We start from the raw sequence: 25,617 nt of genomic DNA, 5'->3' as shown, positions 1-25,617 counted from the left end.
TTGAAGAGCTAGACTGCAGTGAACCAATAAACTAATCATAAAATCTCTATAGTGTGGAAGCAGGCCATTCAGCCCATCATATCCACATCGACCCTCCAAAGAGCATCCCATTCAGACTAACCAGCCTACCCAATCCCTGTAAACCTGTATTTCCCATGGCCAGCCTGCACATCCCTGGATATGATGGGCAATTTAGCATTGTCAATCTACCTAACCAATCTACCTGCACATCTTTGGACAATGAGAGGAAACCTGTGCAGACCTGGGGAGAATGTGCAAACTCCACACAGACAGTTGTCCGAGGCTGGAATTGAACCCACATCCCTGGTGCTGTGAAGCAGCAGTGCTAACCACAGAGCCACGCCACCCTGATCAAACTGGATGAACTGAAGTGCTGATAGCCAATCAAATGGGCATGAAACGAACTTTACCTTTGATGCCGGGATAAGACCATATGACATAGGAGCAGAAGTAAGGCCATTCAGCCCATCGAGTCTGCTCCACCATCCAATCATGTGTGATAAGTTTCTCAACCACATTCTCCAGCTTTCTCCCTATAACCCTTGATCTCCTTGATACTCAAGAACCTATCTATCTCTGTCTTAAATATACTCTATGACCTGGCCTCCACAGCCTTCTGTGGCAATAAATTCAATACACTTAATGGTAAGGTCCGAGGGAGTGTTACAGAACAAAGAGATCTTGGAGTGCAGGTTCATAGTTCCTTGAAAGTAGAGTCACAGGTAGATAGGATATTGAAGAAGGTGTTTGGTATGTTTTCTTTTATTGGTCAGAGTATTGAGTATAGGAATTGTGGCTGTACAGGACATTGGTGAGGCCACTTTTGGAATATTGCATGTATCTCTGCTCTCCTTCCTAGCAGAGGATGTTGTGAAACTTGAAAGAGTTCAGAAAAGATTTACAAGGATATTGCCAGGGTTTGAGGATTTGACCTATAGGGAGAGGCTGAATAGGCTGGGGCTGTTTTCCCTGGAGTGTCAGAGGCTGAGGGGTGACCTTAGAGAGGTTTATAAAATCATGAGGAACATGGATCGGATAGGATAAATAGACAAAGTCTTTTCCCTGGGGTGGGGGAGTCCAGAACTTGAGCGCATAGGTTTAGGGTGAGAGGGGAAAGATATAAAAAGGCCCTAAGGGACAATTTTTTCACACAGAGGGTGGTGCCTGTATGGAATGAGTTGCCAAAGGAAGTGGTGGAGGCTGGTATAATTGCAGCATTTAAAAGGCATCTGGATGGGTATATGAATAGGATGAGTTTATGGGGATATGGGCCAAATATTGGCAAATGGGACTAGATTAAGTTAGGTTATCTGGTCAGCATGGATGAGTTTGATTGATTGCTCTGTTTCCATGCTGTACATCTCTAAGACTCTATGAGTCTATTTATCACTCTCTGGCTGAAGAGGTTTCTCCTTATCTCCATTCTAAAAAGTCTTCCCTATACTCTAAGGCTGAGCCCTCAGGTCCTAGTGTCTACTACCAATGGAAAAATCTTCCCAACTTCCACTCTGTCCAGGTCATTCAGTATTCTGTAAGTTTCAATTAGATCTCCCCTCATTCTTCTAAACTCCATTAAGTATAAACCTAGAGTCCTCAAACGTTCCTCATATGTTAAACTTTTCATTCCTCGGACCATTCTCGTGAACCTCCTCTGAACACACTCCAGGACCAGTACTCTTATGGGGCCCAAAACTGTGCACAATACTCCAAATGTGGTCTGACCCCAGCCTCACAGAGCCTCAGAAGTACATCCCTGCTTTTATATTCAAGTCCTCTCAAAATAAATGCCATCATTGCATTTGCCTTCCTAACCACTGAGTCAGCTTGTAAGTTTATCTTGAGAGAATTCTTGCCTAGATCTCCCAAGTCTCTTTGCACTTCAGATTTCTGAGTTTTCTCCCCATTTCGAAAATAGTCCATGCCTCTAATCTTCCTACCAAAGTGTATGACCTCACACTTTCCCATGTTCTACTCCATCTGTCACTTCTTTGCCCACTCTCCGAACCTGTCCAAATCCATCTGCTGCCTCCCCGCCTCCTCAGTACGACCTGTTCCTCTATCTATCTTTGTATTGGCTGCAAACTTAGGCAGAATGCCCTCAGCTCCTTCATCTAGATCGTTAATGTATAAAGGTGAAAAGTTGTGGCTCCCAACATTGAGCTTGTGGAACACCACTTGTCACCAGTTGCCACCCTGAGAAGGACCCTTTTTATCTGCACTCTCTGCCAGACAGCCAGGCTTCTACCCATGTTAGCATCTTGCCTCTGACATCATTGGCCCTTATCTTACTCAGTACCCTCCTGTGTGGCACCTTGTCAAAGGGATATCTGCAGATTTCTGATACTGTAGATTGGCTAAATCAAGAAACATTCTAACAATCCACAATTCAACTTTAGAGAACAGGAATATCCAATAAGTATAAAAGGGCAAGACCACTGTCTAAAGGTCAGTAAGAACAACTTTTGAGATTTTACATGTAAGTCAAAATCAAGAATACAGTTTACTGAGCAGGATGCACAGAACTGAAACTTCTTTTCAAGGTTTAATGAAGTTGACAGCAAGGTTAAAAAAACGATTCACAATTGAACTCCCCAAATGGTTCAGGCCTTGAGAAACATAAGGCTATAAGGCAATTAGAAATAGGAACAGGAGTAGGCCATTCGGCCTCTCTGCTATTCAATAGGATCATGGCTGCTCCGACATTCCTCACATCATTTTTCTGCCCTTTTCCCATGACCCTTCATTCCCTGAAAAATCAAGAACCTATCTCAGCCTCAAACATGCACAAGGACTCTTCCCCCACAGCTCCCTGTGGCAAGGAGTTCTAAAGACTCACAACTCTCTCAGAGAAGAAATTTCTCCTTATCTCAGACTGTTTATGACATATTGCTGAGAGCAGATGCCAAGTGAACCTGCCCATTTATATCTCGGTAATTCCTACACCCACTTTCGAAAAATGCAACATGAGATTGATGCCATGCCCCACTGTTTCACCAATGATCAAACCAACAAATTAATATTCTAGCAAGGTACCAGGTCAAACCAAGAATCAATGTGCATCTCATACACCTAAATAAAGTTGTACAATGAGAAATCCACCCTATGGTGACAGGTGGGTTAACTGCACCCAGTTCCCAGTCCCACTGTCAAGTGTTGGAACAACATTGTCTCTCACCTGTTTTCCAAGCCATCTATGTATTCCTTTTTCTTCTTCCGGCTCTCTTGTGCCGACTGTTTATTCCGGATCTTTCTCCTAATCTTCTTTAAAATCCGCTCTTCTTGCTGAGAAAGGGAAAGAATACAACTCATCCAATCTGCTCACACTCTGATTCAATTGTTACCGACAAACTGAAATGGGATGGGAGAGAGAAAGGGACAGACAGCTGGACAGTGAAAAAGAGAGGGAATGTGTGACAGGTAGAAATAGAAAGAAAGAATTTGGGGCTGAGAGACAGGGGACTAGATTGTCATGTAGTCAGGGACAACAGCACAAGAATGGGAGTAGGTAATTCAGCCGTGTTTTTCCATTCAATATGAACATGGCTGATTCATCTTGGCCACAATTCCACTTTCCTGCCCACTCCCTCTAACACTTCAACCCATTACTCATTAAAAAATCTATCTCCTTCTCAAATGTATTCAGTGTCCTGGTCCCATCGTACTCTGTGGTAGTGAATTCTACAGAGTCACAATGTTTTGAGAGATGTAATTCCTCCTCATCTCCATTTTAAATCTGCTATCCTTTATCCTAAAGCTATGACCTCTCTGTGGTAACCCTCAAAGGGTCCATGGGAAATCACTAATCGGTCTCCTTATGGAATTTGTTGAGTATGAGTTGCCTTGGTAACAGGCAATGACTTTTAGATTAGATTCCCTACAGTGTGGAAACAGGCCCTTTGGCCCAACAAGTCCACACCAACCCTCCGAAGAGACACCCCCCCCCCACTATATTTACCCCTGACTAATCCATCTAACATTACGGGCAATTTAGTTCGGCCAATTCACCCTAACCTGCACATCTTTGGACTGTGGGAGGAAACTGGAGCACCCGGAGGAAATCCATGCAGACATGGGGAGAATGTGCAAACTCCACATTCTTGAGGAAGGAATTGAACCCAGATCCCTGGCGCTGTGAGGCAGCAGTGCTAACCACTGAGCCACCAGGAACACATCACCTGAATCACTTTAAGCAGAACCATCCCACCTCTAAGCCAGGAAGCCTGAGTTCAAGTCCCACTGTTTCCAGAGGTGGGTAATAACATCTCTGAACAGGTTGATTAGAAAATAAATAAAGCAGAACCAGCCTATATCTGTGCTAGGAGGCCAGGGTTCAAGTCCCACCTGCCCCAGACATATGCCATAACGTGTCTGAACAGGTTGATTTGAAAAAACAAACAGAAACAAAATAAAGCAGACCCAGGGATGGGTCTACACAACTGTTTGTCCCAAGCTGGGACAAGTCGAAGTAAGTCACACGTAGGTGGCTCTGTTTTGGGGTTGAACAATAAATTATGTTCTTTTCCAGTCAGCTTCCTGAGTTATTACAGCTCTCATTCTAGATTGCCTCAAAGGATCTTTAAGGATGTGGGATGCTTTAGGCTGTGAGTCCATGCCTTCCACTCCTGATCTGGTCAGCTCCAATGGAAGAATAGGCATGTCCCAACCCCATTACAATCAGAAAATCCCTACATGTGGAAGCAGGCCATTCGACCCAACAAGACCCAACAACCCTGTGGGAAGCTAAAGAAGTGATTGCTGGGCCTCTTGCTTAGATATTTGTATCATCGATAATCACAGGTGAGGTGCCAGAAGACTGGAGGTTGGCTAACGTGGTGCCACTGTTTAAGAAGGGTGGTAAGGACAAGCCAGGGAACTATAGACCAGTGGGCCTGGTGGTGGGCAAGCCATTGGAGGGAGTCCTGAGGGACAGGATGTACATGTATTTGGAAAGGCAAGGACTGATTAGGGATATTCAATATGGCTTTGTGTGTGGGAAATCAAGCCTCACAAACCTGATTGAGTCTTTTGAGGAAGTAACAAAGAGGATTGATGAGGGTAGAGCAGTAGATGTGATCTATATGCACTTCAGTAAGGCGTTCGACAAGGTTCCCCATGGGAGACTGATTAGCAAGGTTAGATCTCATGGAATACAGGGAGAACTAGCCATTTGGATACAGAACTGGCTCAAAGGTAGAAGACACCTTTAATGCCCCCTCCATTCCATGCAATGGCACTTCAAAGCTCATTTACCCACAGCATAGAACCAATGAACCATTAAATGACAATAGGATGTGTTTAAAAAGCTTTAAGAGTGGTGGAGGGTTGTTTTTCAGACTGGAGGCCTGTGACCAGTGGAGTGCCACAAGGATCGGTGCTGGGTCCTCTACTTTGTGTCATTTACATAAATTAGTTGGATGTGAGCACAAGAGGTACAGTTAGTAAGTTTGCAGATGACACCAAAATTGGAGGTGTAGTCGACAGCGAAGAGGGTTACCTCAGATTACAACAGGATCTGGACCAGATGAGCCAATGGGCTGAGAAGTGGAAGATGGAGTTTAATTCAGATAAATGTGAGGTGCTGCATTTTGGGAAAGAAAATCTTAGGATTTACACACTTAATGGTAAGGTCCTAGGGAGTGTTGCTAAACAAAGAGACCTTGGAGTGCAGGTTCATAGCTCCATGAAAGTGGAGTCGCACGTAGATAGGATAGTGAAGAAGGCATTTGGTATGCTTTCCTTTATTGTAAATCTTTTCTGAACCCTTTCAAGTTTCACAACATCTTTCTGATAGGAAGGAGACCAGAATTGCACGCAATATTCCAACTGTGGCCTAACCAATGTCCTGTCCAGCTGCAACATGACCTCCCAACTCCTGTACTCAATACTCTGACCAATAAAGCAAAGCATACCAAACGCCTTCTTCACTATCCTATCTACCTGTGACTCCACTTTCAAGCAGCTATGAACCTGCACTCCAAGGTCTCTTTGTTTAGCATCACTCCCTAGGATCTTACCATTAAGTGTATAAGTCCTGCTAAGACTTGCTGTCCCAAAATGCAGTACCTCGCATTTATCTGAATTAAATTCCATCTACCACTTCTCAGCCCACTGGCCCATCTGGTCCAGATCCTGTAGTAATCTGAGGTAACCCTCTTCGCTGTCCACTACACTTCCAATTTTGGTGTCATCTGCAAACTTACTAACTGTATCTCTTATGCTCGCATCCAAATCATTTATGTAAATGACACAAAGTAGAGGACCCAGCACCAATCCTTGTGGCACTCCACTGGTCACAGGCCTCCAGTCTGAAAAACAACCCTCCACCACCACCCTCTGTCTTCTACCTTTGAGCCAGTTCTGTATCCAAATGGCTAGTTCTCCCTGTATTCCATGAGATCTAACCTTGCTAATCAGTCTCCCATGGGGAACCTTGTTGAACGCCTTACTGATATCCATATAGATCACATCTACTGCTCTGCTCTCATCAATCTTCTTTGTTACTTCTTCAAAAAACTCAATCAAGTTTGTGAGACATGATTTTCCCATGCACAAAGCCATGTTGACTATCCCTAATCAGTCCTTGCCTTTCCAAAATACATGTACATCCTGTCCCTCAGGATTCCCTCCAACAACTTGCCCACCACTGAGGTCAGGCTCACCGGTCTATGGTTCCCTGGCTGGCCTTTACCACCCTTCTTAAACAGTGGTACCACGTTTGCCAACCTCCAGTCTTCTGGCACCTCACCTGTGATTATCAATGATACAAATATCTCAGTGAGAGGCCCAGCAATCACTTCTCTAGCTTCCCACAGAGTTCTTGGGTACACCCGATCAGGTCCTGGGGATTTATCCACCTTTAGCCACTTCAAGACATCCAGCACTTTCTCCACTGTAATCTGGACATTTTGCAAGATGTCACCATCTATTTCCCTACAGTCTATATCTTCCATATCCTTTTCCACAGTAAATACTGATGCAAAATATTCATTTAGTATCTCCCCCATTTTCTGTGGCTCCACACAAAGGCTGCCTTGCTGATCTTTGAGGGGCCCTATTCTCTCCCTAGTTACCCTTTTGTCCTTAATATATTTATAAAAACCCTTTGGATTAAACAATCCACCTAACCTGCACATCTTTGAACAGTGGGAGGAAACCGAAGCACCCGGAGGAAAATCACACAGACACAGGGAGAATGTGCAAACTCCACACAGACAGTTGCCCGAGGCTGGAATCAAACCTGGGTCCCTGGTGCTGTGAGGCAACTGTGCTAACCACTGAGCCACCGTGCCATCCCACCTCATTCATGGAGTGGGGTAGCTTTTAAATGCTTCACAGCACTTCCAGAGAACAATGTAAAAGGTCTCACCCATGTCCACTCACACCAAGCAAAACCCTGCCACCACCTTTAATGCACCCTCCATTCCATGCTATGGCACTTCAAAGCTCATTTACCCACAGCATAGAACCAATGAACCATTAAATGACAATAGGATGTGTTTAAAAAGCTTTAAGAGTAATTAATTCATAACATTGCACTTTTTTTGAAAATATCTCGTTGGTGTACCCAGATTTGATTAGTACACTCCAGATGGGTTCTATCCAGAGCCCTGCACAACTGTGAAATAATTTCGACACAGCGTATTCCAGATCCCTTGAGGTCTAGTTTCCAGAGTGCAAGTTGCACTCGCTCCCTCGTTCACTCTGCCTCCACTTGGTACTGACTGTCTCCAGTTACCATCAGATTACTGCAGTTATTACTAGCTGTTCTAGTTAATGCACTGGGTGGCGTTGGTGTACCTAGATTACTACCACCCCCTGCCTAGTTAGCACCAGCCGGACTGGTTAGAACCACGGAAGCAACAACAAGTCGATGTCCGTGTACTTTTGTGAGTGGCAGCTGCGACGGAAGGGTGATCCCTTCTTTCACCAATAACTTCTTCTCATCTTCGTTGAGCACCAGCTCCCGTGCTTGATGTGGCTGCAACTGTGGCTTGTGCTGGGATTGGAGAGAAAAGAAGGAAGTGAGAAGCATGCACAATGAAGAGATAACAGCCTGGAGTTACTATAGCTACATTCAAAAAGAGAGATTTGCATCTATATAGCACTCTGCATAACCCCAGACAGCTTTAAGCCCAGTGCAGATGCTTCTGCTGTTTGCTCATTGTTATAATGTAAGAACAGCAGCAACCAACCTCCCACAACACAACAAATCTCCCACAAATAATAATATGATAATCACCAGATCATCTGATTTCATTGAGGATAAATAATGACCCAGAACACATTGAATGGGATCTTTAACATTGCCTGAGAGGGCTCAGTCTTATCTGAAAGATGGCACCTACACATGTACGTACCAAAGCATGAATTAAGAGCAGGAGTGGGCCATTCAGTCCCTCAAGCCGACATGGATAAGGCTGAAGATAAAAGGAATTGATCAGAAGCTTTACAACGTCCTGTTATGTGAGTGAAATTGCACTGAGTCATTCGGGTCTGCCAAGAGCTAAGATTGCAGGAAATCAATATCTGCTGTCTCTACCGAGTAAGGATGAAACATTTGGGATTCCTCACGTGCACAGATAATTCCAAAAACGTCACAGAGACTTTTGTGTAAAGCAGTCAGAAAATCCTCGATTTTCAAGAGAACCTCAAAGAATAACTCTGCAGGAGGTAACCTACGACAGGAGGCAAGGTCAGCTGCCAACTCTCCTGGGTAATAATGTTGGGGTTAGTTATAGAACCTAGGGTAGTGAAAGGCAGTGATTGAGATAGGTCTAGTAGTTATTTGTTTAATAAATTAATTGAGTTTTATAGAGCTCGAAGTGCCTTCAGGGATGAGCAACAAGCCTGCATCATTCAATCAGTCAACACTGACCTGACCTGATTACTCCACATTCCCGTCCACCCTACTGATACCCTTTCCAACTCACTTGCTAATCAAATATCGATCTACTTCTGCCTTAATAATAATCAAAGACTCTGTTCCAATAGAGAGCCTGATCAACCTTTTATCAACCAATTCCAACATCCTTCCCCAATGAGACCAATACTATGCACAGTACTCCTGATGTGGTCTCACAAGTGCCCTGTGTAACTGAAGCTTGATATATAGTCATAGAGATGTACAGTATGGAAAAAGACCCTTTGGTCCAACTCACCCATGCCAACCAGATATTCTACATGAACCTAACCCCATTTGCCAGCACGTGGCCCATATCCCTCTAAACCCTTCCAATTCATGGAGCCATCCAGATGCCTTTTAAATGTTGCAATTATACCAGCCTCCACCACTTCCTCTGGCAGCTCATTCTATACATGCAACATCCTCTGCATGAAAAAGTTACCCCTTAGGTCCCTTTTAAATCCTTCCCCTCTCACCTTAAACCTATGCCGTCTAGTTTTGGACTTCCCTTACCTGGGGAAAAGACCTTGGCTATTCACCCTCTCCATGTCCCTCATGATCTTATAAACCTCTATAAGGTCACCCTTCAGCCTCCAACTCTCCAGGGAAAATAGCCCCAGACTAGTCAGCCTCTCCCGATAGCTCAAACCCTTCAACCATGGCAACATCCTTGTAAATCTTTTCTGCATCTTTCAAGGTTCACAACATCTTTCCTGTTCCAGGAAGACCAGAATTGAACATAAATATTTATATCTTTATCTAGCATACAATATTTCAAGCTTGAGTTTCTCTCCCTATATCATAATCTCACCTTGAATTGGACGTTTACTAACAGTCCTAAAGTAATGAGTATTATTTCAGTGTCTCAGTTAAGTGTCCAGATAGATTCAAAATGAACATGCCTGCAGTAAAGACTGTGAATTAGCATGGACTGTTATGACAATAGGTTACAGCCCAGATAGTGGCTGTTCAACCCATCATGTTTGTACTGGCTCTTTCCTAGATCATTGCCAAACGAATCCCACTGCCCACTGCCTTCTCAAAGCCAATCTCACTGACTACTTCCGTCTGTTAAGTTGTTTCAACCTACAATGTTGTAAATATGATTAAATCCTTACTCAACTCCACTTTAAATCTAAATGAACAAAAGTCAATTGCAAGAAATTAAATGATCCCAAGGTTAGAGGAATTCATTCAGAGTAATGTACCCATGTAGCGCCTCACCGTTTCGTTGGTGTTCGAAAGCAGCAGGTCTTTGACCGTCAGGGAGAGGAAGTTGTCTGCAGTAGGTTGTGAAGGAATGTTCCGTCCCTCTTCCTGAAACGGTTCCGAGTTCCAGTCATCTGGGAAATGAAACGCAGAAAAGAATACGTTCACATTCCTCGCAGAACTTCGAACAGTCTGACTCAATCTGTATAAATTATTAATATATAACAACAAATTGCCTTTCTATAGAACCTTTAACATGGCAAAAACATCTCAAGACACTGCATTGGAACATTACAGAACAAAATTAACACCGTGTCTCAGATACATTCGGACAGGTGACTGACCTCTTGCTCATAAAATAAGCGTCAAGGAGGATCTTAAGGTGGCCCAGTGTTTAGCAGTACCGCCTCACAGCGTCAGAGACTCAGGTTTGATTCCACCCTCGGGGACTGTCTATGTCAAGTTTGCACATCCTCCCACAGTCCTACTACAGCTTCTTTCTGACTGTAGGGATGCTGTGATTCAAGTGGAAAGGGAGGTGTAGAGGGTCAGAATTCCAGGGATAACTGCAATTGATGCTCCAGAGGGAACGGGGAATGTGCAAGACAGAGACCTCAGGATAAAGTTGGAGGAGTTTAAAGGGATAGGGAGGAGTGAGGTGGCATGTGAACAATTTCAGTCACTGCCTATCAGGATGGTGGGAGAGTTGCACTTGGTGCAAATCAGTATAAAAGCCACAGTTTTACTTCTGGTGGGAGATGGGAGGCCAGGCCAGACACCATTACATTGGTCAAGATGTTGAATGCAAAACCAGAAAACGATGGTATTTTCTGCTGTGAAAGAGTAATCAGTTCTAAATACAAATGCAAAGAACCTGGTATGTTCTCTTTTATTCCCTACACTTTCTTTCCCAGGTCACCAAATCATCTCCAATCCAAGGGGAAGTATTTAGTGTGTATGTCTACTGCCACCTAATGGTCTTCTCAAGCAAGGTTAAATGACAGGATACTGGATAAATTTTACTCATTTAATATTTCAAATGCTATGAACGCTGCCCCACACCGTAGAGTCATAGTCAGGCAGCACAGAAACAGAGCCTTTGGTCCAACTCGTCCATGCCAACCAAGTTTCCCAAACTAAGCCAGTCCTATTTGCCTGCATTTGGCCCATTTCCCTCTAAACCTGTCCAAATGTCTTTTCAATGTTGTAATTGTACATGCACCTACCACTTCCTCGGGCAGTTCACTCCATGTCCAAACCACCCTCTGTTAAAGAGTTGCCCTCATGTCCCTGTTTAAATCTTTCTCCTCTCACCTTAAAAAATATGCCCTCTAGTTTTGAACTCTCCTGGTCTAAGGAAAATGCCTTTGCTATTCGCTTTATCTATGTGTCTCATGATTTTATAACCCTCTGTAAAGGTCACCCCTCAACCGCCTACACTCCAGTGAATAAGGTCGCAATCTACCCAGTCTCTCCTTATAACTCAATCCCTCCAATCCCATCAACATCCTGGTAAATCGTTTCTGAACCCTGTCCAATTAATAATATCCTTTCTATAGCAGGGTGACCAGACTGTACACAGTACTCCAAAAGGGGCCTCACCAACATCCTGTACAATCACAACATGTCATCCCAATCCCTATACTCAGAGGTCTGAGCATCAAAGTCAAATGTGCTAAACGCCTTCTTAACCACATTATCTACCTGTGACACAACTCCCAATAGTCAGCGGGAGATTGAGAAGCAAATGTATAAGGAGATCGCTGATAGTTGTAAGAATAATAGAGTTGTAATTGTAGGGGGATTTTAATTTTCCTAACATCGTCTGGGACTGCCATAGTGTTCAGGGCTTGGATGCCTGAATTTCTCTAGTCATCCAACAATCCCTACATTTACCAGCCTTGACCTTCACCCTAACAGGGACAGTCTGTCCCTGGACTCTTGTCTCACTTTTGAAGGATTTTGGGAGGAAACCCTTGCAGAGACGGGGTGGATGTGCAAACTTGACACAGTCACCCGAGGTTGGAATTGGACCCAAGCCCCTGGACGTTGTGAAGTAGCAGTGCTGGCCACTGAGGCACTTCGCCACCCTTGAAGGGGGAGGAGAAATAATAAAGGAGAGGGAATGGCTTGAAATGAGTTTTGAAGTCGCACAGAATGAGTTCCACGTGATCACTTCCATGTTTGAAACCAGGGGAAATACAAGGATCAGCACATTGCATTCCGACAGTGATTGCCGGGGATTAGAAAACTAGTTTGAAAAGTTATGGAGAATATGAGCTGAGGGAATTCCTCTTCAAACCCCATCCATTCCCTCTAAATATCACCTCCTCCTCACCTCCAACAGCCCTCTCCACCACCGCCAACCCGGCAGGGGTCAAAGTTCACCCTCTTACCAAAGCCAAGGGAAATCTCTGCCCCTTGGATGCCCAGCTCTGGGACTCTCAGGCCAGTAGCCCAGCAGCTGGGTTCTAGCCTGGGCTGAAATGGTGGCTCATTGTGCACAGCTTCCATGTTCTGGGGGCTGCTGGACATGACGCAGTGCTGGGGACTGTCCAGTTGGTCTGAGAGGTGGTCTTCCGATATCCCGCTGTCACTGCCGGCTGAGGACCAGAGCGGGGAGGCAGGAACCGCATCGGCCAGGATTGAAGACAGAAACTCCTCGTTGCTGCTGCCGCTGTGGATCTGAGGGGCAATGAAGGAACACTGAGTTAGTGACAGCCGAAGAGAATCCCACTAATATTGTCTCCACTGAAACAAGAGAGGGTGGTGAGAGGTGACAGAGCTCTGTGGGTGTGTGAGAGTGACCCAGGACTCTAACGCCCAGCTGGTGAGTCAGTCAGGGCTACAATACCCAGCACAGGGTGGTTCAGGGTCATAATGGTCACCGTGTAGCTCAGTTAGGAATACAGTGGAGGGGATGGATTGGGCAACATTGCCCGGTGTGGTATTGAGTTGGGGTAAAAATAAGATGTACATGGGAAATCTCTAGGAAACAATGGGATCAAGATTATGATGCTATGCGTGGAGAATACACTGGATTACGATTGGGTCTGGATTACAATTATCTGTTGGATCAGGGTTACGATGCTCTGTGTGGAAATAACGCTATGATACAATTCGATCAGGGTGACGATGCGCTGTGTGGGACTAACTCTGTGATACAATTGGGTCGGGGTTACGATGCTCTGTGTGGGAATAACGCTGTGATACAATTGGGTCGGGGTTACGATGCTCTGTGTGGGAATAACGCTGTGATACAATGGGATAGGGTTACGATGCTCTGTGTGGGAATAACGCTGTGATACAATTGGATCAGGGTAACGAGGCACTATGTGGGAATAACGCTGTGATACAATTGGGTTGGGGTTACGATACTCTGTGTGGGAATAACACTGTGATACAATTGGGTCGGGGATACGATGCTCTGTGTGGGAATAACGCTGTGATACAATTGGATCAGGATTACGATGCTATGTGTGGGAATAACGCTGTGATACAATTGGATCAGGGTTACGATGCTCTGTGTGGGACTAACTCTGATACAATTGGATCAGGGTTACGATACTCTGTGTGGGACTAACGCTGTCAGACAATTGGATCAGTGTTACGATGCTCTGTGTGGGAATAACGCTGTGATACAATTGGATCAGGATTACGATGCTCTGTGTGGGACTAACTCTGTGAGGGACTAACTCTGTGACACAATTGGATCAGGGTTACGATGCTCCGTGTGGGTAGAACTCTATGATACAACTGGATCAGGGTTACGATGCTCCGTGTGGGAATAACGCTGTGATACAATTGGATCGGGGTTACGACGCTCTGTCTGGGAATAACGCTGTGATACAATTGGATCAGGGTTACGATACGCTGTGTCGGAATAACACTGTGGTACAATTGGATCAGGGTTACTAGGCACTATGTGGGAAAACACTGTGATACAATTGGATCAGGGTTACGACGATCTGTGTGGGAATAACACTGTAATTGGATCAGGGTTACGATGCTCTGTGTGGGACTAAAGCTGTGATACAATTGGATCAAGGTTACGACGGTCTGTGTGGGAATAACGCTGTGATACAATTGGGTCGGGGTTACGATGCTCTGTGTGGGAATAACGGTGTGATACAATTGGTTCAGGGTTACGATACTCTGTGTGGGAATAACGCTGTGATACAATTGGATCAGGGTTCCGACGCTCTGTGTGGGAATAACGCTGTGATACAAATGGATCAGGATTACGATGCTCTGTCTGGGACTAACTCTGTGATACAATTGGATCAGGGTTATGATGCTCTGTGTGGGAATAACACTGTGATACAATTGGGTTGGGGTTACGATGCTCTGTGTGGGAATAAGGCTGTGTTATAATTGAATCAGAGTTACAATGCGCAGTGTGGGAATAACACGGTAATATACTTGGATCAGGGTTACGATACGCTGTGTGGGAATAACATTGTGCTACAATTGGATCAGAGTTAGGTTGCGCTGTGTGGGAATAACGCTGTGATTCAATTGGATCAGGGTTACGATGCGCTGTGTGGGAATAACGCTGTGATTCAATTGGATCAGGGTTACGATGCGCGGTGTAGGAAGAACGCTGTGATACAATTGGATCGGGGTTACGATGCTCCGTGTGGGTAGAACTCTATGATACAACTGGATCAGGGATACGATGCTCCGTGTGGGAATAACGCTGTATACAATTGGATCGGGGTTACGACGCTCTGTGTGGGAATAACACTGTGATACAATTGGTTGAGGGGTACGATGCTCCGTGTGGGAATAACGCTGTGATACAATTGGATCTGGGTTACGATGCTCTGTGTGGGAATAACGCTGTGATACAATTGGATCGCGGTTACGATGCTCTGTGTGGGAATAACGCTGTGATACAATTGGATCGGGGTTACGACGCTCTGTGTGGGAATAACACTGTGTTACAATTGGTTCAGGGGTACGATGCTCCGAGTGGGAATAACGCTGTGATACAATTGGATCAGGGTTACGATGCAATATGTGGGAAAAACACTGTGATACAATTGGATCAGGGTTACGATGCACGATGTAGGAAAAACACTGTGATACAATTGGATCAGGGTTACGACGCTCTGTGTGGGAATAACTCTGTAATTGGTTCAGAGTTACGATGCTCTGTGTGGGACCAACGCTGGGATACAATTGGATCAGGGTTACGATGCGCTGTGTGGGAATAACGCTGTGATTCAATTGGATCAGGGTTACGATGTGCGGTGTGGGAAGAACGCTGTGATACAATTGGATCGGGGTTACGATGCTCCGTGTGGGTAGAACTCTATGATACAACTGGATCAGGGATACGATGCGCTGTGTGGGAATAACGCTGTATACAATTGGATCGGGGTTACGACGCACTGTGTGGGAATAACACTGTGATACAATTGGTTCAGGGGTACGATGCTCCGTGTGGGAATAACGCTGTGATACAATTGGATCAGGGTTACGATGCTCTGTGTGGGAATAACGCTGTGATACAATTGGATCTGGGTTACGATGCTCTGTGTGGGAATAACGCTGTGATAAAATTGGATCGGGGTTACGATGCTCTGTGTGGGAATAACGCTGTGATACAATTGGATCGGGGTTACGACGCTCTGTGTGGGAATAACACTGTGTTACAATTGGTTCAGGGGTACGATGCTCCGTGTGGGAATAACGCTGTGATATAATTGGATCAGGGTTACGATGCAATATGTGGGAAAAACACTGTGATACAATTGGATCGGGGTTACGATGCACGATGTAGGAAAAACACTGTGATACAATTGGATCAGGGTTACGATGCTCTGTGTGGGAATAACGCTGTGATACAATTGGATCAGAGTTACGATGCGCTGTGTGGAAATAACTCTGTGAAACAATTGGATCAGGGTTACGACGCGCTGTGTGGGACTAATTGGATCAGGATTACGATGATGTGTGTGGGAATAACGCTGTGATACAATTGGATCAGGGTTACGATGCTCTGTGTGGGAATAACGATGCGATACAATTGGGTCGGGGTTATAATACGCTGTGTGGGAATAACGCTGTGATACAATTGGGTTGGGTTACGATGCTCTGTGTGGGAATAACGCGGTGATACAATTGGGTCGGGGTTACGATGCTCTGTGTGGGAATAACGCTGTGATACAATTGGATCAGAGATACGATGCGCTGTGTGGAAATAACTCTGTGAAACAATTGGATCAGGGTTACGACGCGCTGTGTGGGAATAACGATGCGATACAATTGGATCAGGATTACGATGATGTGTGTGGGAATAACGCTGTGATACAATTGGATCAGGGTTACGATGCTCTGTGTGGGAATAAGGCTGTGTTACAATTGAATCAGGGTTACGATGCACTGCGTGGGAATAACGCGGTAATTCACTTGGATCAGGGTTACGATGCGCTGTGTCGGAATAACACTGTGATACAATTGGATTGGGGTTACGTCGCTCTGTGTGGGAATAACGCTGTGATACAATTGGATCAGGGTTACGATGCTCTGTGTGGGAATAACGCTGTGATACAACTGGATCAGGGTTACGATGCTCCGTGTGGGAATAACACGGTGATACAATTGGATCAGGGTTACGATACGCTGTGTCGGAATAACACTGTGATGCAATTGGATCAGGGTTACGATGCGCTGCATGGGAATAACGCTGTGATACAATTGGATCAGGGTTACAATGCTCTTTGTGGGAATAATGCTGTGATACACTTGGATCTGGGTTAAGATGCGCCGTGTGGGTAGAACTCTATGATACAACTGGATTAGGGTTACGATGCTCCGTGTGGGAATAACGCTGTGATACAATTGGATCGGGGTTACGTCGCTCAGTGTGGGAATAATGCTGTGGTACAATTGGATCAGGTTACGACGATCTGTGTGGGAATAACACTGTAATTGGATCAGGGTTACGATGCTCTGTGTGGGACTAACGCTGTGATACAATTGGATCAGTGTTACGACGGTCTGTGTGGGAATAACACTGTGATACAATTGGGTCAGGGTTACGATGCTCTGTGTGGGAATAATGCTGTGATACAGTTGGATCAGGGTTCCGAAGCTCTGTGTGGGAATAACGCTGTGATACAAATGGATCAGGATTACGATGCGCTGTGTGGGACTAACTCTGTGATACAATTGGATCAGGGTTATGATGCTCTGTGTGGGAATAACACTGTGATACAATTGGGTTGGGGTTACAATGCGCTGTATGGGAATAACACTGTCATACAACTGGATCAGGGTAACGATGCGCTGGGTGGGAATAACGCTGTGATACAATTGGATCAGGATTACGATGCTCTGGGTGGGAATAACGCTGTGATACAATTGTATAACGGTTACGAAGCGCTGTGTGGGAATAACGCTGTGATGCAATTGGATCAGGGTTACGATACTCTGTGTGTGAATAATGCTGTGATACAATTGGATCAGCGTTATGATGCTCTGTGTAGGAATAACGCTGTGATACAATTGGATCAGGGTTACGATGCTCTGTGTGGGAATAATGCTGTGATACAATTGGATCAGGGTTACGATCTTCTGTGTGGGAATAACGCTGTGATACAAATGAATCAAGATTACGATGCGCTGTGTGGGAATAACGCTGTGATACAATTGGATCAGGGTTACGATGCTCTGTGTGGGAATAAAGCTGTGATACAATTGGGTCGGGGTTTCGATGCTCTGTGTGGGAATAACGGTGTGATACAATTGGATCAGGGTTATGATGCGCTGTGTGGAACTAACTCTGTGATACAACTGGATCAAGGTTAGGATGCACCGTGTGGGAATAATGCTGTGATACAATTGTATAAGGGTAACGAAGCGCTGTCTGGGAATAACACTGCGATATAATTGGATCAGAGTTACGATGCGCTGTGTGTGTCTAACGCTGTGATACAATTGGATCAGGGTTACAATGCTCTGTGTGGGACTAACTCTGTGATACAACTGGATCAGGGTAACGATGCGCTGTGTGGGAATAACGCTGTGATACAATTGGGTCGGGGTTACGATACTCTGTGTAGGAATAATGCTGTGATACAATTGGGTTGGGTTTACGATGCTCTGTGTGGGAATAAGGCTGTGTTATAATTGAATCAGGGTTACGATGCGCTGTGTGGGAATAACGCTGTGATACAATTGGATCAGTGTTATGATGCTCTGTGTGGGAATAACACGGTGATACGATTGGATCTGGGTTACGAGGCTCTGTGCGGGAATAACGCTGTGGTACAATTGGATCAGGGTTACAATGCTCTGTCTGGGAATAACACTGTGATATAATTGGATCAGAGTTACAATGCTCTGTGTGGGAATAACGCTGTGATACAATTGGATCATGGTTACGATACTCTGTGTGGGAATAACGCTGTGATACAATTGGATCAGGGTTACGATGCTCTGTGTGGGAATGAAGCTGTGATACAATTGTGTCGGGGTTTCGATGCTCTGTGTGGGAATAACGGTGTGATACAATTGGATCAGGGTTACGATGCGCTGTATGGGAATAACACTGTGATACAACTGGATCAGGGTTAAGATGCGCTGTGTGGGAAAAACACTGTGATACAATTGGATCAGGATTACGATGCTCTGTGTGGGAATAACGCTGTGATACAATTGGGTCGGGGTTACGATACTCTGTGTGGGAATAACGCTGTGATACAATTGCATCAGTGTCACGATGCTCTGTGTGGGAATCACACGGTGATACAATTAGATCAGGGTTACGATGCACTGTGTGGGACTAACTCTGTGATACAATTGGATCAGGGTTACGATTCACAATGTGGGAAGAACGCTGTGATACAATTGGATCAGGGTTACGATACTCTGTGTGTGAATAATGCTGTGATACAATTGGATCAGCGTTACGATGCTCTGTGTAGGAATAACGCAGTGATACAATTGGGTCTGGGTTCCGATGCTCTGTGTGTGTATAACGCTGTGATACAATTGGATCAGGGTTACGACGATGTTTGTGGGAATAACAGTGTAATTGCATCAGGATTACGATGCTCCGTGTGTGACTAACGCTGTGATACAATTGGATCAGGGTTACGATGCTCTGTGTGGGACTAACTCTGTGAAACAATTGAATCAGGGTTACGATGCTCTGCGTGAGAATAACGCTGTGATACAATTGGATCAGGGTTACAATGCGCTGTATGGGAATAACACTGTCATACACCTGGATCAGGGTAACGATGCGCTGGGTGGGAATAACGCTGTGATACAATTGGATCACGATTACGATACTCTGGGTGGGAATAACGCTGTGATACAATTGTATAAGGGTTACGAAGCGCTGTCTGGGAATAACACTGCGATATAATTGGATCAGAGTTACAATGCGCTGTGTGTGACTAACGCTGTGATACAATTGGATCAGGGTTACAATGCTCTGTGTGGGACTAACTCTGTGATACAACTGGATCAGGGTAACGATGCGCTGTGTGGGAATAACGCTGTGATACAATTGGGTCGGGGTTACGATACTCTGTGTAGGAATAATGCTGTGATACAATTGGGTTGGGTTTACGATGCTCTGTGTGGGAATAAGGCTGTGTTATAATTGAATCAGGGTTATGATGCGCTGTGTGGGAATAACGTTGTGATACAATTGGATCAGTGTTATGATGCTCTGTGTGGGAATAACACGGTGATACGATTGGATCTGGGTTACGAGGCTCTGTGCGGGAATAACGCTGTGGTACAATTGGATCAGCGTTACAATGCTCTGTCTGGGAATAACACTGTGATATAATTGGATCAGAGTTACAATGCTCTGTGTGGGAATAACGCTGTGATACAATTGGATCATGGTTACGATACTCTATGTGGGAATAACGCTGTGATACAATTGGATCAGGGTTACAATGCGCTGTATGGGAATAACACTGTCATACAACTGGATCAGGGTAACGATGCGCTGGGTGGGAATAACGCTGTGATACAATTGGATCAGGATTACGATGCTCTGGGTGGGAATAACGCTGTGATACAATTGGATCAGGGTTACGATGCTCCGTGTGGGAATAACACTGTGATACAATTGGATCAGGGTTACGATGCTCTGTGTGGGAATAATGCTGTGATACAATTGGATCAGGGTTACGATGCGCTGTGTGGGAATAACGCTGTGATACAATTGGATCAGGGTTACGATGCTCTGTGTGGGAATAATGCTGTGATACAAATTAATCAAGATTACGATGCGCTGTGTGGGAATAACACTGTGATACAATTGGATCAGGGTTACGATGCTCCGTGTGGGAATAACGCTGTGATACAATTGGATCAGGGTTACGATGCTCTGTGTGGGAATAACGCTGTGATACAAATGAATCAAGATTACGATGCGCTGTGTGGGAATAACGCTGTGATACAATTGGATCAGGGTTACGATGCTCTGTGTGGGAATAACGGTGTGATACAAATTAATCAAGATTACGATGCGCTGTGTGGGAATAACACTGTGATACAATTGGATCAGGGTTACGATGCTCCGTGTGGGAATAACGCTGTGATACAATTGGATCAGGGTTACGATGCTCTGTGTGGGAATAACGCTGTGATACAAATAATTCAAGATTACGATGCGCTGTGTGGGAATAACGCTGTGATACAATTGGATCAGGGTTACGATGCTCTGTGTGGGAATAAAGCTGTGATACAATTGGGTCGGGGTTTCGATGCTCTGTGTGGGAATAACTGTGTGATACAATTGGATCAGGGTTATGATGCGCTGTGTGGAACTAACTCTGTGATACAACTGGATCAAGGTTAGGATGCACTGTGTGGGAATAACGCTGTGATACAATTGGATCAGGGTTACGATGCTCTGTGTGGGAATAAGGCTGTGATCGAACTGGATCAAGGTTACGATGCACTGTGTGGGAATAACGCTGTGATACAATTGGATCAGGGTTACGATGCTCTGTGTGGGAATAACGGTGTGATACAATTGGATCAGGGTTTTGATGCGCTGTGTGGAACTAACTCTGTGATACAACTGGATCAAGGTTAGGATGCACTGTGTGGGAATAACACTGTGATACAATTGGATCAGGGTTACGATGCTCTGTGTGGGAATAATGCTGTGATACAAATTAATCAAGATTACGATGCGCTGTGTGGGAATAACACTGTGATACAATTGGATCAGGGTTACGATGCTCCGTGTGGGAATAACGCTGTGATACAATTGGATCAGGGTTACAATGCTCTGTGTGGGAATAACGCTGTGATACAAATAATTCAAGATTACGATGCGCTGTGTGGGAATAACGCTGTGATACAATTGGATCAGTGTTATGATGCTCTGTGTGGGAATAACACGGTGATACGATTGGATCTGGGTTACGAGGCTCTGTGCGGGAATAACGCTGTGGTACAATTGGATCAGCGTTACAATGCTCTGTCTGGGAATAACACTGTGATATAATTGGATCAGAGTTACAATGCTCTGTGTGGGAATAACGCTGTGATACAATTGGATCATAGTTACGATACTCTATGTGGGAATAACGCTGGGATACAATTGGATCAGGGTTACAATGCGCTGTATGGGAATAACACTGTCATACAACTGGATCAGGGTAACGATGCGCTGGGTGGGAATAACGCTGTGATACAATTGGATCAGGATTACGATGCTCTGGGTGGGAATAACGCTGTGATACAATTGGATCAGGGTTACGATGCTCCGTGTGGGAATAACACTGTGATACAATTGGATCAGGGTTACGATGCTCTGTGTGGGAATAATGCTGTGATACAATTGGATCAGGGTTACGATGCGCTGTGTGGGAATAACGCTGTGATACAATTGGATCAGGGTTACGATGCTCTGTGTGGGAATAATGCTGTGATACAATTGGATCAGGGTTACGATGCTCTGTGTGGGAATAACACTGTGATACAATTGGATCAGGGTTACGATGCTCCGTGTGGGAATAACACTGTGATACAATTGGATCAGGGTTACGATGCTCTGTGTGGGAATAACGCTGTGATACAAATGAATCAAGATTACGATGCGCTGTGTGGGAATAACGCTGTGATACAATTGGATCAGGGTTACGATGCTCTGTGTGGGAATAACGGTGTGATACAATTGGATCAGGGTTTTGATGCGCTGTGTGGAACTAACTCTGTGATACAACTGGATCAAGGTTAGGATGCACTGTGTGGGAATAACGCTGTGATACAATTGGATCAGGGTTACGATGCTCTGTGTGGGAATAACGCTGTGATACAATTGGATCAGGGTTACGATGCTCTGTGTGGGAATAACGCTGTGATACAAATAATTCAAGATTACGATGCGCTGTGTGGGAATAACGCTGTGATACAATTGGATCAGGGTTACGATGCTCTGTGTGGGAATAAAGCTGTGATACAATTGGGTCGGGGTTTCGATGCTCTGTGTGGGAATAACTGTGTGATACAATTGGATCAAGGTTAGGATGCACTGTGTGGGAATAACGCTGTCATACAATTGGATCAGGGTTACGATGCTCTGTGTGGGAATAAGGCTGTGATAGAACTGGATCAAGGTTACGATGCACTGTGTGGGAATAACGCTGTGATACAATTGGATCAGGGTTACGATGCTCTGTGTGGGAATAACGGTGTGATACAATTGGATCAGGGTTTTGATGCGCTGTGTGGAACTAACTCTGTGATACAACTGGATCAAGGTTAGGATGCACTGTGTGGGAATAACGCTGTGATACAATTGGATCAGGGTTACGATGCTCTGTGTGGGAATAATGCTGTGATACAAATTAATCAAGATTACGATGCGCTGTGTGGGAATAACACTGTGATACAATTGGATCAGGGTTACGATGCTCCGTGTGGGAATAACGCTGTGATACAATTGGATCAGGGTTACGATGCTCTGTGTGGGAATAACGCTGTGATACAAATAATTCAAGATTACGATGCGCTGTGGGGGAATAACGCTGTGATACAATTGGATCAGGGTTACGATGCTCTGTGTGGGAATAAAGCTGTGATACAATTGGGTCGGGGTTTCGATGCTCTGTGTGGGAATAACTGTGTGATACAATTGGATCAGGGTTATGATGCGCTGTGTGGAACTAACTCTGTGATACAACTGGATCATGGTTAGGATGCACTGTGTGGGAATAACGCTGTGATACAATTGGATCAGGGTTACGATGCTCTGTGTGGGAATAAGGCTGTGATAGAACTGGATCAAGGTTACGATGCACTGTGTGGGAATAACGCTGTGATACAATTGGATCAGGGTTACGATGCTCTGTGTGGGAATAAGGCTGTGATACAATTGGGTCGGGGTTACGATGCTCTGTGTGGGAATAACGGTGTGATACATTTGGATCAGAGTTACAATGCGCTGTATGGGAATAACACTGTGATACAACTGGATCAGGGTTAAGATGCGCTGTGTGGGAAAAACACTGTGATACAATTGGATCAGGATTACGATGCTCTGTGTGGGAATAACGCTGTGATACAATTGAGTTGGGGTTACGATGCTCTGTATGGGAATAACGCTGTGATACAATTGGATCAGTGTCACGATGCTCTGTGTGGGAATCACACGGTGATACAATTAGATCAGGGTTACGATGCACTGTGTGGGACTAACTCTGTGATACAATTGGATCAGGGTTACGATTCACAATGTGGGAAGAACGCTGTGATACAATTGGATCAGGGTTACGATACACTGTGTGTGAATAATGCTGTGATACAATTGGATCAGCGTTACGATGCTCTGTGTAGGAATAACGCAGTGATACAATTGGGTCGGGGTTCCGATGCTCTGTGTGTGTATAACGCTGTGATACAATTGGATCAGGGTTACGACGATGTGTGTGGGAATAACAGTGTAATTGCATCAGGATTACGATGCTCCGTGTGTGACTAACGCTGTGATACAATTGGATCAGGGTTACGATGCTCTGTGTGGGACTAACTCTGTGAAACAATTGAATCAGGGTTACGATGCGCTGTATGGGAATAACACTGTCATACAACTGGATCAGGGTAACGATGCGCTGGGTGGGAATAACGCTGTGATACAATTGGATCAGGATTACGATACTCTGGGTGGGAATAACGCTGTGATACAATTGTATAAGGGTTACGAAGCGCTGTCTGGGAATAACACTGCGATATAATTGGATCAGAGTTACAATGCGCTGTGTGTGACTAACGCTGTGATACAATTGGATCAGGGTTACAATGCTCTGTGTGGGACTAACTCTGTGATACAACTAGATCAGGGTAACGATGCGCTGTGTCGGAATAACGCTGCGATACAATTGGGTCGGGGTTACGATACTCTGTGTGGGAATAATGCTGTGATACAATTGGGTTGGGTTTACGATGCTCTGTGTGGGAATAAGGCTGTGTTATAATTGAATCAGGGTTACGATGCGCTGTGTGGGAATAACGCTGTGATGCAATTGGATCAGGGTTACGATACTCTGTGTGTGAATAATGCTGTGATACAATTGGATCAGCGTTACGATGCTCTGTGTAGGAATAACGCTGTGATACAATTGGATCAGGGTTACGATGCTCTGTGTGGGAATAATGCTGTGATACAATTGGATCAGGGTTACGATGTTCTGTGTGGGAATAACGCTGTGATACAAATGAATCAAGATTACGATGCGCTGTGTGGGAATAACGCTGTGATACAATTAGATCAGGGTTATGATGCTCTGTGTGGGAATAAAGCTGTGATACAATTGGGTCGGGGTTTCGATGCTCTGTGTGGGAATAACGGTGTGATACAATTGGATCAAGATTACGATGCGCTGTGTGGGAATAACGCTGTGATACAATTGGATCAGGGTTACGATGCTCTGTGTGGGAATAACGGTGTGATACAAATTAATCAAGATTACGATGCGCTGTGTGGGAATAACACTGTGATACAATTGGATCAGGGTTACGATGCTCCGTGTGGGAATAACGCTGTGATACAATTGGATCAGGGTTACGATGCTCTGTGTGGGAATAACGCTGTGATACAAATAATTCAAGATTACGATGCGCTGTGTGGGAATAACGCTGTGATACAATTGGATCAGGGTTACGATGCTCTGTGTGGGAATAAAGCTGTGATACAATTGGGTCGGGGTTTCGATGCTCTGTGTGGGAATAACTGTGTGATACAATTGGATCAGGGTTATGATGCGCTGTGTGGAACTAACTCTGTGATACAACTGGATCAAGGTTAGGATGCACTGTGTGGGAATAACGCTGTGATACAATTGGATCAGGGTTACGATGCTCTGTGTGGGAATAAGGCTGTGATCGAACTGGATCAAGGTTACGATGCACTGTGTGGGAATAACGCTGTGATACAATTGGATCAGGGTTACGATGCTCTGTGTGGGAATAACGGTGTGATACAATTGGATCAGGGT

The 25,617-nt window shown here is 44.9% G+C and overlaps 1 protein-coding gene across 1 annotated transcript in view; it reads right to left on the bottom strand.

The window, feature by feature from the left end:
- LOC122565173 (cyclic AMP-responsive element-binding protein 3-like protein 3) overlaps positions 1 to 25,617 on the bottom strand; it is a 102,779-nt gene that overhangs the window by 15,393 nt on the left and 61,769 nt on the right. The window contains exons 3-6 of the mRNA XM_043720876.2: positions 12,529 to 12,817; positions 10,148 to 10,266; positions 7,904 to 8,017; positions 3,197 to 3,303 (exon numbers count right to left, since the gene is read on the bottom strand). Of these exons, the coding sequence (XP_043576811.2) occupies positions 3,197 to 3,303; positions 7,904 to 8,017; positions 10,148 to 10,266; positions 12,529 to 12,817 (629 nt within the window). The remainder of the gene's footprint in view (positions 1 to 3,196; positions 3,304 to 7,903; positions 8,018 to 10,147; positions 10,267 to 12,528; positions 12,818 to 25,617) is intronic.

The sequence above is a fragment of the Chiloscyllium plagiosum genome, unplaced genomic scaffold, assembly GCF_037043375.1.
Source record: "Chiloscyllium plagiosum isolate Xiang-an unplaced genomic scaffold, Cpla_swu_hap1 HiC_scaffold_28, whole genome shotgun sequence".
Classification (NCBI taxonomy): Eukaryota; Metazoa; Chordata; class Chondrichthyes; order Orectolobiformes; family Hemiscylliidae; genus Chiloscyllium; species Chiloscyllium plagiosum.
The sequence above is the reverse complement of the archived record's forward strand: the minus strand, read 5'-3'. Positions and strand labels throughout refer to the sequence as shown.